Below are 14081 nucleotides of genomic sequence, written 5' to 3' on the forward strand. Positions count from 1 at the left end.
TTATGCAATACAAAAAAGCTGCAAAACACACACAAACACACCCCCCCCTCCTCTGGACTTGTATTCTAGTATTCATCTTATTCAATAGCAGGCTCCACAGACGTCAATATGGGAATTAGAGAAAAAACAAGTGCTCTTCAGGACTCTTTTGACTGAATTTTTGTCAAAATCTCGTCTGGACAGCGTGCAATGCCACGTAAAAACAACGAACTGCAGCAGATCTATTTTCTTGAACATGCATATATTTTTGAGAGCCATAAAAACCATACAATAGGGTCATATATGACAGGTATATTGCCATAGGTTATCCTTTGAAAGCAGTGTTTATACTTGTACATGTTTACAATCAAGTCAAAGTGAAAGTGAAAGTAAAACTGGCGTATGGGAAGAGGCATCATCACTACTAGTCGCTGCTCCATTCCTCACACTGGGGTGGTGACTTATTAAGGTCTTCAGTCATTCTTGACACAGGCAGACATTCAGCTGTCGGATTGCTCTGAGCAACTGAGTCCCTGCACAAACAACATAAGGAAACTAACATTGCCATCCTTCAAAACAATGAACCAATTAGAAAGCTGTCTGCATGCTTACTCATCGAGCAAGTGCATATGACATACTGTAGACATGTCCTGATTTATGAGACAAAACAGATATCATTTTGGGTGTGTCAATGTCTAGAGAAGACAGCAAATAATAATCGATCACAACCATAACAGAAAAACACTAAGAATGTGCATCACTAAAGCATGTGTTGCATAGCAAACCTTGCGACAAACTGATGGTTCTAATTAAAACATGTTCTGATCTACAACAAGGATCACTACGAAAGAGCATATGAAGGCAACATACCACTCTGCAAACAGAGATGCATCCATTAGAGGGGCTCCATTGCATGCATGTTTATCCTGCCCCCCAGCACCAGAGCCAGTTAGCTCTGAAGACGCGAATTCCACAATCTTTTCCAGCACATTTGAATTTCCAGTAACTGCCCTCCGTGTCGTTGCTATCTATTGCACATGCATATTCAAAGATGTCACCAGTAAAAAAAGCACAAACTAAAAGATATGCGACAGACAGTGTGAGTTAGAAACAGCTTTGTTCATACATAAACATCTCAACAAAACACCCATCTGCAGCAAGCAAAGAAAAAAACACTTTTACGGGTTGTGTTTCAGTCGAACAACAGGGGAGAAGACATATATCACCCTCGCAAGGCTCACCTAGAACTGCAGCCATCTAACAAAAAATAGCCCACATTTAAATTTGAGATTCTCCTCAAGTAGCTAGTAATTTCTAGAGCAAACCTTTTATTTGAGCAGTAAGCTGCAATGTACCTCATGGATACATAGCGGAACAATCCCTCACTTCTCCTACAAAGCACGAAGGCCTGCAATAAACGAATTTCTGACCGGAAAACTCTGCTTATGATATATACAATGTCTCCTGACTTGCATAATCAGTATTCAGAGAAATAATACGTGCAGGTTTCCTCCACAACTTTTACGTTGCAATTTGAACACATCATTAGGACTTGACTTTGGCCTTTGTGTGATGTTTCATAAAAAATGACTGTGGAAGAGGATTGTGTGATGTTTTATAATATGAAAGAGTCGACAGTCATCTATACAACTCATCGACACCCTCATGGACGGGCCAGCCATTGGATGTAATCCAGTGGATCGCCACACACCACCTTCAGTGCCCTATGCTTACAGCATGGACAGACTGGAAAGCATGAAAACCTGCCAAGCAGTAAAAAATGACCTTATCAACAATAAGTTAGCTTCTAATGGCTTGAAAAGGTTGGAATAGCAGTCCACAAGCCATTCCTATCAGAAGAAAACAGATTTCCATTTCCATTCTTAATGCCACAGCTGACAAGTGGATAGCCCTTTTGCCTCGTCTAGGTAAGAATCGTCCACGTTAGGTAAGCTCCACACAGACAGAGAAAGTAGCAAATCATCAGCTTCACAGACAATGTCATACCACTTCTATCGGAAAGTGCAGTACCTTAAATAGCTCGCTCCTTACTCCTTACAGTACCTGGTACCTCCACATCGGTTGTCCTTCCTCAGGAAGAAGGGGGCTCCTACCTCTGCCACTTACCATCCTTCCTGCTCAAAAGACAGGACCTTTGGATACTCTGTAGCAATGTTTAATCTCTGGAACACAAAGCCTTAACACCAAGGTAGATAGATACGTTAAATACGATACGGAAAGTATGAAAAGAAATGTTGTACGGTACACAAACAACAACTTTGAACCATAAAATACGTTTAAGGACTGAACAAAATTTATGTTTAACATGTATATGTGTGTATCTTTGTGACTATATATGTGTGTAATGCACGTTTGCTGTCACACTTCCATAGCATGCAAACTTTGAATTTAGGAGTCACGAGTTTCTTGCAACACTTAGAAGTCAAATAATTGAAGTAAAAACAACAAATTCATTAATATTGGATGACCAGTGCAATAAAATAGAATTTAACGTCTTGATCGATAAATTCAAGGAATTTATGCAACCATGAATCAACCACAGAGACTCTCACTCTCTCAAGCATATTCCATAAACTAAAGTAACAAAACCTGTGCGCTGCGAGAACAAACACATAGCACCAAAATAAGATTTGAGATGTCTTGACACTTTTTGATTTGAAGTATTCCCGCTTCGGAAAAGTACTACTGTGGTGGCATACCCTGGTATGTGCGGCTCAAAAGATTCCCTCCTAAACTTAAATGCAGGCAACTTGTTGCTATCCGTGGTCACCTAGAGTCCCAAAATACCTCTTAAAATGGCTGTAATATAAAGCACAAGACTTGAACAGCACAGATGTCAAATACCTTCTCTTTAATCTCCTGAAGTTGCTCAAGAAATAGCTCCTCCTGCCATAGAAAAACAAAGAAATAACTAGTGCGCATCACATCGATAAACTGTGCATGACATGAGGCAAATAGATAAAAAGTAGTACTCGTCGACTAGAACAGCATGCTTGCCTTCTTAGCACGGATTCGTCCTAAGCTGTCATGGATTTGCTGCTCCAAACGGATAAGGTCTCGCGACGACAGCAGTTCCAAATTGTCACCAATCAAGTTACTGAAAGGGCAAAGCTTTGTCAAAACATGCCATCGATAAGCTTTGCCAATGGCTACGATTACTTGAAGCTTATCAATCTTAGATCTACCTCTGTAAACTTTTGAGCTTCTCCGTGAATTGGGTCACCCTGTCCGCATCGCCATCGCCGTGCTACATGGGCATGCGCATTGATAATTATCACCAAAGTGAACATTATGAACAAGCAGAAAGAAAAATTAAGAGGGCTGATTGTCAATACTGACGGTAGAGCAGCCGGCGCTGTTGTTTTCGGGAGATTCGGAGTGGGCACAACTCTTCATGTAGCGCTCCATAACGCTTTGCATGCTGCCACACCCACACAAACAAAACCCTCCAACAAAATTGCATTGCAGGACTCATTTCTCTCGCCTTGCAGCTGCCGACCAGCTGAATAATGTATAGGCTACAACTTCAAACGTTTTAACCTCTCTCTCTCTCTCTCTCTCTCTCTCTCTCTCTCTCTCTCTCTCGCACAGTAACCTCGGTTACAAACTTACAGCGCCACAGGGCACTCGCCACTGCCCGACAGTCCCGCTAGGTAAAATTACCAAACTAGCCCTCTAATTTGTGGAAATTCCCAAAATTCCCTTCTATATATTTTGGTTGAATTGTTCAAGATTTTTTAATCTTTATTCCTTTTCGCAATTGAGATACGTTTTTGAGTGCTTAGCACACAAATTATCTCACAGAAAAGGCAATTATGTAATTAATTAGCAATGAGGCAATTCATCTCCAAAGCCTACATAACCAACTCAAATTCTGATTTTAGCTACAATTTCCTTTTATCTTTGGAGAAATTTAATCTCACAACCACAGGTATTTTGAGAATTTTGGAATATTTGAAGGGCATTTTTGGGGGTAATTTGGGAATTTTTTAAATTTGAGAGGTATTTTGGGAATTTCCACGAATTAGAGGGTATTTTGGTAATTTTCCCAAAAATCAATTACGCTCCGCAAGATGGGTGGGGTGGACATGTACGATTTCACTAATTTCGTTCAAGATGCATCCGCAAGTTTGGCCATTGGGATCAAGAAAACCCGCACTAGTTAGAGCACATGCCTCAAAACGAGGTGGTCCGCCTTTAAGTGCCCTCCTTTCTTCCGATATGGGTCAAGATCTATCCAACGAGCCTCTCGTCTTACATCCCACTACACATGGGCATTTAAGACCATGTGGGATTTACAAGCTCGAGAGACAAGGGGCTCATCACTAAATGAGCAGTATACTAAATGAAGCCCAAGCCGTTGAGTCACACGCAGAGGTAATTTACATGCATATATGCCTACATTATTGCATGACTTTAGTTTATGGGCTTATGGTTTTCCCTAGAGATTAGGTAGTTCAATCAGGGCACAGAGTTTTGAGTACAACCATCTCAAGCCAAGGTTGGACGGTCCAACTTTGGGGACTCTCTCTCTCTCTCTCTCTCTCTCTCTCTCTCTCTCTCTCTCTCTCTCCTTCTTTCTCTTAAACCTTAACTTGTCTGATAAGGAAGAACTCTTGGAATTTTCTAGATCATCTAACTATAATAATATGCAATTACTTCTTGTGACATTCAAGAAGAACTCTCAATTTTACTTAGTAGTAAAAAGACCTCACAAATGCACGACTCAATCTTATGACCATGACAAATGATCCCAAAGTGATCACTTTTCGAAATGTGTATCATATCACATAGACTAACTAGATAGGATCATTTATAATCCGAAAACTGTATGGTGGACACGAAGAAAACAAGTTTCTTCATAGTTGTCAAAGAATACATTGTACATTTTATGCATGCATTACAAGGGTGAGGGGTTTAAAATACACCCATAGTGTAAATATAGCATATATCTAGGCATATAATTAATAATCAGTTCAACGCACGTGATACAGGGAGCTTACGATGGATGACCATCCCAAGCCAATGCCTTTTCTCAAGCACCATAATCATAACAACAAAAACAAGAATAAGGGTTACACACCCTAGCTAGGAATAGTCTAGATAGACTCTTGACAAAAGGCCACACAAAAAAAATTGTCTAGTGAAAACTTAAGCTTTTTCATATTTTTTTAATAAAAAAAAGATGCTTTCAACAAGAAAGTGTATCTAAGCTAGACTAATGCCTCTTACAGGTTATGTGGTGAGTAGACTCTTGACAAAAGGCCACAAAAAAAAATTTGTCTAGTGAAAACTTAAGCTTTTTCACTTTTTTTTATAAAAAAAAGATGCTTTCAACAAGAAAGTGTATCTAAGCCTAAGGAGACTAATGCCTCTTACAGGTTATGTGGTGAGCATGCCCACATCCTTGATAAGACAATGCCATGATGTTCACTTAATCGTTGAAACATATTGGGCTAGTTGTAGCCTCATGAGAATGTTTATTGATAATTTGCCCAAGTAAGACACAAAATCAAGTGTGAGGAAAAGCAAGTACCTCGCGCATTGGGTATAAGAACTCACTCCTATGGTTGTGTGTGTATCCAATACCAAGTATAGGAAGAGACCTTTATATGATTTCATAAGCTCAAAAAAGTTTGAACTTGCTGAATAGAAGAGATGCTAAACATTTTACACGAACCCAAAATCAAGACACATAACAAAGCACCAAAAGGTATTGAGCTAATAGTACTACATGTAGGACTTCTATGTATATATTCAAAAAGATTGTTGCAATTTGATTGAATTTGTGAGATGAATGTTTGCAACCTCGCATCTTCGATTGTACTAATGAACCATTCTTTATTAAAGTGTCACAAGACGAGCACCACGTGCCAATAGAAAAGAACAGACTGAACACGCTTTTTAGCACTTCAATAACAATTGAACTGAAAGAGAGAGAGAGAGAGAGACAACACGCGACTTGGAGTGGCGGAATTCCACCCCAGAGAGTATTGGCCCCAAACCTTGGTGCCCCTTTCGGTATTTCTTTATATTGCATCAACATAGTACAAGCCGGTACTCCAGACTCTGCACGTTCGCCAGGAAGCATGCCAGAGAATGAGCCCTAGCCTCATATTTAAAGCCCCTTGGCCTAAAAAGAAATTACAATGAAAAGCTTTCAAACTTAAAAGCATCGGTCCAAAAGCAAAGCCAAAAAACCTGCCAACGTAAATCACGAAAATCCGTACAGCCTGCCACGTCATCATGTCAGCGCAAATTTCGAAAATCTATTTGCTGTCCTTAGGGTTAGGGTTAGGGTTTTTGCAATTTTAGGGCTAGGGTTTCAACAATTAGGGTTTCTTGCATAAATTAGGGTTAGGGTTTCTGCTCTCGAGCAGCCACGTCATCTGTAAGTTGGTTCCATTCTTTAGGCTTCGACACGTCAAAAGTTTGTTACATCTCCCCTTATTGAAAGAGAGTAATCGTCCGTGATTACAGCATATCTGCAAAACAACTCAAGTTAGCTCAAAAATATCCGAAGGACATTCGGAGGGACAATCAGTTTGCTCGTTTTATCAAGAAGTTAGCTTCTCCTTTCTGCTCTTTTGATCAAGGAGTTAGCTTCTCCTTTCGTCCAGATCGGAACTCTTGATATTCCAGCGTAGTAAAATTAGCCATCACACCCAGACTGTATTGATCTTCCACAGGTGTCTTGATGCACTAAAATTACATACCCAAGCAATCTCATCCAATTAGGAATATTCAGTGGTTGGCACATCACAATGCAACACAGATGCTCACATATGCATGTTACAAGACATAGAAACATAAAGCCGCCAATGAACACTCCTCCCGCATAACCTAACAAAGTCCGGGCCGAGAGATATTCAACGACTCCCTCAGCACTCCTCCTGCATAACCTAAAAAGGTCCGGGCTGGGAGATATAGAGGTCTTTTACAACCAAACGTCCCCCCTGACCGCTGCCTGCGTCGTTTGGAGGTGCTGAGAGTAACCACTGCTCAGACTTCTATCCAAGTCAGGGCCGGGAGTCACAACAACAATTATTTTACAAGCATACAACGAAACGCTCCCCAAGCATCGGCCTGCGTCGTTCCGAGGTTCAAACAATACCAAAACAGTATTTCTCACTTCTCCACCCGGGAGTAAAATCACCAATCATTGAAACCAGTATCAAACCAGAGTCAAACAATTCAAATCGGCACCAAAACAGGTTAAAAACAGATACCATCCATTTCAAACAAATTCCAAACAGGATCATCAAACAAGATCAAACGGAACTCAAATTTAAAAAGCAATCTCGATATCAGTCAAGCTCGAAAAGTCAACTGACTTTCCATCTTGAAACCTGCACCAAAAATTAGGGTTAGGTTCCTTCCATGAGGTCGTAGCCGAGCACAGCATGGTCCATCAGCTCTTGGACAGACTGTTTCTTTGGCGGCGATGGTAGTCCTAAGAGATAGCAATCACACCGAACCTCCAAGGTCATCCGCTCGTGAAGAGACATCTACTGAGAGATGTCGAGAAATTAATGTGCTAGGGTTTCCATGGCAAGCATTTCAAGATACCCCACTCTGCCAGAAGTTGCACTCCGAAGGAAGATGTCAGAAACCATATAACTTCCAGCAAATTTTTTTTTTTCTTGAAAGCTTGCCAAGTACTTAGAGTATGTTGCTTGGTAGTTGTAGACATCAACATCTGCGTGGCACTGCTTCTGAGAAAAACAGTGACTTGAAACAAATCTGGATCCTTCTCTTGCAAGTGATCTAAATTGGCTTAGGCCCTGTAAGACATGAGCGGTGAAGACGGGAGCGCGCCCGATGCGCGATGAAGTAAGGATGGGAGTGGCTAGTAAGTCCGGGTTGGAGGGCGAAGATACCTCCAATAAATTCCAGAAGTCTACTCTTTTGTGGGACCGGGGAGGGCGAAGATACCTCCAATAAATTACACAAGTCTGCTCTTTTGTGAGAGTGGTATGCTTTCAAAAAAGCACACGCCTGAATATCTCCAATAAATTCCAGAAGTCTGTTCTTTTGTGGGACCGGTATGCTTTCAGAAAAGCACACGTCTGATGCTCTGATACCACTGTCACAAGGCGGGCACCACGACGCTTTTTAGCACTTCAATAACAACCGAACTGAAAGAGAGAGAGAGAGAGAGAGAGAGAGAGAGAGACAACACGCGACATGGAGTGGCGGAATTCCACCCCAGAGAGTATTGGCCCCAAACCTTGGCACCCCTTTCGGTACTTCTTTATATTGCATCAACATAGTACAAGCCGGTACTCCAGACTCTGCACCTTCACCACGAAGCATGCAAGAGAATGAGCCCTAGCCTCATATTTAAAGGCCCTTGGCCTAAAAAGCAATTACAGTGAAAAGGCTTCAAACTTAAAAGCATTTGGTCCAAAAGCAAAGCCAAAAAAAACTGCCAGTGTAAATCACGGAAATCCGTACAACCTGCCACGTCATAATGTCAACGCAAATTTCGAAAATCTGTCTGCTACCCTTAGGGTTAGGGTTAGGGTTTCTACAGTTTTAGGGTTAGGGTTTCCAAAATTAGGGTTTGCAGGTTTTAGGGTAAAGTTTTCCAGAATTAGGATTTCAGTAGTTAGGGTTTTTGACAGAAATTAGGGTTAGGGTTTCTGCTCTCGGGTAGCCACGTCATCTGTAAGTTGGCTCCATTCTTTAGGCTTTGACACGTTAGCAATTTGTTACAGAAAGGGCGGTGGTAATGCGTGTGCTAATCTCCACCTAACCGTGCTATCTTATAGCCTCCCCCTAGCGTACACATTGTCAGGCCGTGCCGATGGCCCTGCCCGTAAGACCCATGTCCTTACATTACCCTCCCCTTAGAGAATCATTTTTGTCCTCGAAAACGAACATAGGAAAACGTTTCTTAAGTGCGGAGACATTCTCCCATGTAGAACATTCTTCAAGTCTATCTAACCATTTTACCAACACTTGTCGTCTAACATGATGTCTCATGCGAAGCTCATGAGAATCCAAAATCTTTTTGGGCTCATGAGGGATGCTTGACGGTTCGATAAGGTCAACTAATAGACATGTGTCAATGACATTATCATTTTGTCCTAACTGTTTTCGTAAACGGCTAACATGAAAAATAGGATGAACTCGTAAGTGCTTTGGAACTTATAGACCACTTGACCTATACGTTTGAGAATGGTAAACGGTCCACAATAGCGTGGTGAAAGTTTAGCAACTTTTCCCGTCTTCAAACTTTCTGAATGCTCCGGAACTTTGAGGAAAACCTTGTCTCCTTCTTCAAAGTATCAAGAAGACAATGCTCATCTGCGTACTTCTTATATCGATCTTGAGTTTGCTCAACATTCTGTCGAGTAACTCGAAGCATGTCAAAATGGTCTTGGAGAAAATCCTTCGCTTGTTGTGTCTTCTCTTTAGCCAACCCCACCGTAACAGTTGATCTAGATTGAAATCCATATAAAAGCATAAATGGACTAAACCCTGTAGTCACATTCTTTGAACTATTATAAGCAAATTTCAATATAGGTAAGTAGTCTTCCCAATTGGCTTGCTTCTTGCTAACGTACGCTCGTGGCATATCCTCTAGCACTTGATTAACTCTTTCAGTTTGACCATCTGTTTCTGGATGATCAGCCGTACTTAGATTAAGTTTAGGTTCCAACTTTTGAAACACAGCTCTCCAGAAGCGATTATCGAACTTTCGATCTCTGTCACTAATGATACTAGCTAGAAGCTCGTAGAGTCTATATATATGCTCTACAAATAGCCGTGCTAATTCCGGTGTTTTAACCGTAGTCTTAGTGGGAATGAATCGACCCATCTTCGTGAGACGTCTACAATTACCCATATGGCACCATGGCCACGATTTGTAGTAGGTAGTCCTACTACAAAATCCATAGAGATACTCTCCCACTTACCTTGTGGAATCTCTAAAGGATGTAAAAGGTGGTCTACCTTATTAACTTGGCACTGTTGGAAGTTTAGTACGTACTCTTGAACATCATGATGTAAGCCCGGCTAATAAAATTGCCGTCGAACAAAGGCATACGTCTTACAAATACCTGGATGACCAACACTTGGACTATCGTGACACTCAAATAAGATTGGGCGCCCAGTATCTGAGTCCTTTGGCACACATACTCTACCCTTGTGGAGTAAGTAGCCATCATCAATGTAAAAATTCTTCCATCGCTTAAGCTCTTCCTGAGTAGGGGTGGAGCTCTGTGTTGGAGTTTTTATCTGCACATACATAGACATGTTGATCTTGTTGTACGGAGACATGTGAGTGTGAGGGATCCCTTTTTAAAACTGCACTCCACACTTTACCATATGATTGATCTTGTGCACACTTGCCACGTAATGACTTTAAAAATCCACTCTTTATTTCTGTGAAAGCAAGTGAATTGATCTGAGGCATCCGACTTAGTGCATCCGCTATTACATTATATCGCCCCTTGTGATATCTAGTTTACAATCATAATCTAGAAGGATTTCTACCCATCTAGATTTACGGCCCTTTAAGTCCGTTTGAGTAGTAAACCATTTAATACTCTCATGGTCAAAAACTACTTCAAACTCGGCACCATATAAATAGTGTCGCCATTTTCGTAAAGCGTGAATTATGGCATAGAGCTCTATCTCATAGACAGAATAATTCTGTTGAGCTCTATCTAGCTTTTTACTTTCATAGGCTATAGGTCTTCCCTCCTGGAGAAGTACCGCATCAATTGTTTTATCACTAGCATCAGTCTCTACCACAAACGACTTAAGTGGGTCAACGATTGCTAGGATAGGAGTAGTGGCTATAGCTACCTTGAGTTGTTCAAAACTGCGTTTTTGGGCTTCTTCCCAAGAAAAGGTCTTACCTTTTTTTTTAAGTTGACCCATCATAGGAACAGCGATTTTGGCATAATCACGGATATACTGTCGATAAAATCCAACCATGCCTAAAATATTTGAAGCTCCTCAATTGTGTTGGGATGTGGCCATCGAAAAATGGCAACAACCTTGTCAGTCTCCATTTTGATACCAGAATAAGAGATCATATGACCGAGGTAATGTATCTCTGTTTTAAATAAATCACACTTGCTTTGCTTAGCATACAGTGCATGAGCTCGTAGCTGTTCGAATACTAATCGTAAGCGTTCTATGTGTTCATCTTCAGTCTTACAGTAAATGAGAATGTCATCAAGGAAAACCACAACAAATTCTCCAAGATAGGGACGTGAGACACTATCCATGAGTATCATAAATGTAGCTGGAGCATTGGTTAGACCAAAAGGCATAACCAAAAATTCAAAATGCCCGAACCGTGTTCTAAAGGCAGTTTTGGAGATATCTTGCAAAAGGATACGCACCTGGTGGTATCCTGAACGAAGATCTATCTTTGTATAGTATCTTGCCCCATGGAGTTGATCAAACAACTCATCCACTCGAGGCAGAGGATACTTCTTCTTGATGGTTATGGCATCTAATCCGCGATAATCTACGCACATGCGCATAGTACCATCTTTCTTTTTTACTAATAGAATTGGTGATGCCCAAGGTGAAGTGCTAGGTCTAATGAAACCACGGGCGAGTTAATCAGCCAACTGACTCTCAACCTCTGTGGCTTCTTTAGCACTCGTACGATAAGGTGGTTTACTCATCGGTTTAGTGCCTAGCAAGACATCTATGCCATGGCGCACATCACATGTAGGGGGTAAACCCAACGGTAAATCACTTAAGAATGCATCTCTATACTCCGTGAGTAAGTGAGTCAGCTTTTGTCGTGCAATAGGAGAAAGTAAACTAGAGTTATGCAGGGATAGAGAATCTTGTAATTCCTATAATGTTTGTTTTACAACAATTGCACGTTGCTCTAGAGATTTAAAATTGAGAGCACTTTCTTCGTTAGATTTGTTAACACTTTGCTTATCATTAGAATTCATTGCACTTTGCATACCATTAGTACATTACTAAAATTCACAGAACTTTGCTCTTGAGAATTCACAAGACTTGGAGACAAGCAGTAACACAAAAAGACTTTATCTATTAAATATGCTTTCCACAAAATAGAAAGCTCCGTTGTAGATATAAAAGGTGCAGATGGTATATTTTCTCACCAAGCAAAAGCACATGTTTACCATTGGCCATAAAGGATAAGAAGTTGTGTTCATAACTAGTGAGCAATGTGTTTCTTAAACCATGCAACCACTCCCGTCCTAAAACTACATCAGCATGGTCCATGTTCATAACTTGGAAGTCAAGGGTCATCATATGATCTTGAACAATAAGCTCGACCCCTTGAACTACCGTGTCCCATACTTCTTTATCATTCCCAAACATCTGCTCCACCACATACTTTTGGAAGCAGGGAGTCTGTGTAAGCTTTAATTTCTTGACTAGCTTATAGTTCAAGAAGTTATGAGTTGTACCATCATCCACTATAATACAAATATGTTGTCCGTTAATAGTGCCATGCATGTGAATCGAACCATGGGGACCAAAGGTGGACTGCCACATTGAAGCAGGCACACAACACTTGTGCTTTTCTTCCATATGAAGAACGTCTACAACACAATATTTAGAAGATGAATATAATGTGAGGCATTGCACCATGTGCATAACCTTTTCTTTGCCTTGCAAAAGAGGACAATCTTTCTTGTTATGTTGGTCCGAAAGACATCTAAAACACAAATTGTATTTCTTTGCACACTCAAAATCAACAGTGCTGAGAGATCCACGTGGAGTATCTCGTGATTGCTTAAGCTTCTTAGCCTCTTATGGGCGTGGAGAGGTAGATTGTCACTTATTCCTCTTGGAACGTGCGGGAGATCTACCACGCCATTGGCTCTTAGCAAAATTATTCTTAGTAGGGCACATTTCCTTTCCTCTCTTGGTCATCATCATATCTTTGGGCATGACTGATGGCTTCTTCCAAAGTTTTTGGATGTTGGTCTTGACATGAAGACGGTAGTCTTTGTTGCTAAATTGGCTTTATCTTACAGAAAAATAATTCTAAATGAATTATTGGATTTATAAGTGAGAGGGTTTTCTCGCTTGGAACACCCAAGGAAAAAAATAATTCTAAATGAATTATTGGAATTTTAAGTGAGAGGGTTTTTCTCACTGGAGACATCCGAGTACAGAGTATTCCTAGTGCGTCATTTAAAGTAATGACGGGAACACTGAGAACGGGAATATCTGTAAGGCCACCAGGAACGGGTACTTCTGATGCGTCACATCGGATGGGTGACAAGGAGCATCGGAAAGAAGTATCTGACCATCCGGGAACGGACATCTCTGATGTATCATAGGATGGGTGACATAGAGCATCGTGAAGGAGATTGTATCGTAAGTTCGGTAGGAAAGGACTAGGTGATGGGTATTCCTGATGCGTCACAAGGTGGGTGACGGGTGCATCGGAAAGGGAATATCCATAGTCGGGAGGAAATTCCGAACTGTGTTAGAATTGTGCACAAGGAAAAGCAAGCACTTGAATGAAGATGGGTTCAGAGGAAACTTTGAGGAAAAACAGATGCTTTCTGAGAAAGCGGGATTGCTTTTCGGGAAAGCAGATGCTTTCCCGCGAGGAAGTCTTTGTCTGCATTGCAACTGTGCATGTGATTGCATCCAAGGACGCCTGGGAAGTGCTGTGAAAGCATTGTTTTTAACTTATAAGGTTTTATTGAGTTTTTGGGCAGGTTCAGACTATTTTTAAAATACGCCGGCCACCCACTTAATAAGTGGACAGCCATCTGATAAATAAGGCAACAGATCAGCCAGCATTTTCTCTCTATCTTTTTCTAGCAAAACGGGAGGAACAAAAAAAACGGCCGCGATCTCTACGCGAACAGCTATTCGTGCCTGTGGCTAGGAGCTATAAAAGCATCACATGCCCTCACTCAGAGAGGAGGACCAATCTTTGCAAGGAGGAGATGCTACTGCAGATTTCAGCCATAAAGAAGACGTTGCCAGTGATGCCCATGGCTGCCCCAAGTGTACCAGATGTCGCCAAGACCCAGTGCGCGAGTTCCCTCGCGAAGAAGTGCCTACGAAGCGTGTTTCCATCGCGACAAGTTGCTGTTTTTCTC

General features: G+C 41.2%; 1 protein-coding gene across 5 annotated transcripts in view; it reads right to left on the bottom strand.

Moving 5' to 3' along the window:
• Positions 1–224: 224 nt before the first annotated feature.
• Positions 225–14081, bottom strand: part of LOC147458658 (MADS-box transcription factor 23-like) — a 36119-nt gene continuing 22262 nt past the window's right edge. For 4 of the 5 annotated variants that reach the window (XM_086510119.1, XM_086510117.1, XM_086510118.1 and 1 more), the window contains exons 3-8: positions 3340–3421; positions 3186–3247; positions 2998–3097; positions 2845–2886; positions 850–1007; positions 225–512 (exon numbers count right to left, since the gene is read on the bottom strand). In XM_086510119.1, coding sequence (XP_086366245.1) covers positions 404–512; positions 850–1007; positions 2845–2886; positions 2998–3097; positions 3186–3247; positions 3340–3421 — 553 coding nt within the window. In that variant the 3' untranslated portion in view covers positions 225–403. Of the gene's footprint in view, positions 513–849; positions 1008–2010; positions 2027–2106; positions 2133–2686; positions 2771–2844; positions 2887–2997; positions 3098–3185; positions 3248–3339; positions 3422–14081 lie in introns of all 5 variants that reach the window. The other variant, XM_086510120.1, reaches the window with a different exon arrangement.

The sequence above is a fragment of the Adiantum capillus-veneris genome, chromosome 4 (assembly GCF_014529385.1).
Source record: "Adiantum capillus-veneris isolate H3 chromosome 4, ASM1452938v2, whole genome shotgun sequence".
Taxonomy (NCBI): Eukaryota; Viridiplantae; Streptophyta; class Polypodiopsida; order Polypodiales; family Pteridaceae; genus Adiantum; species Adiantum capillus-veneris.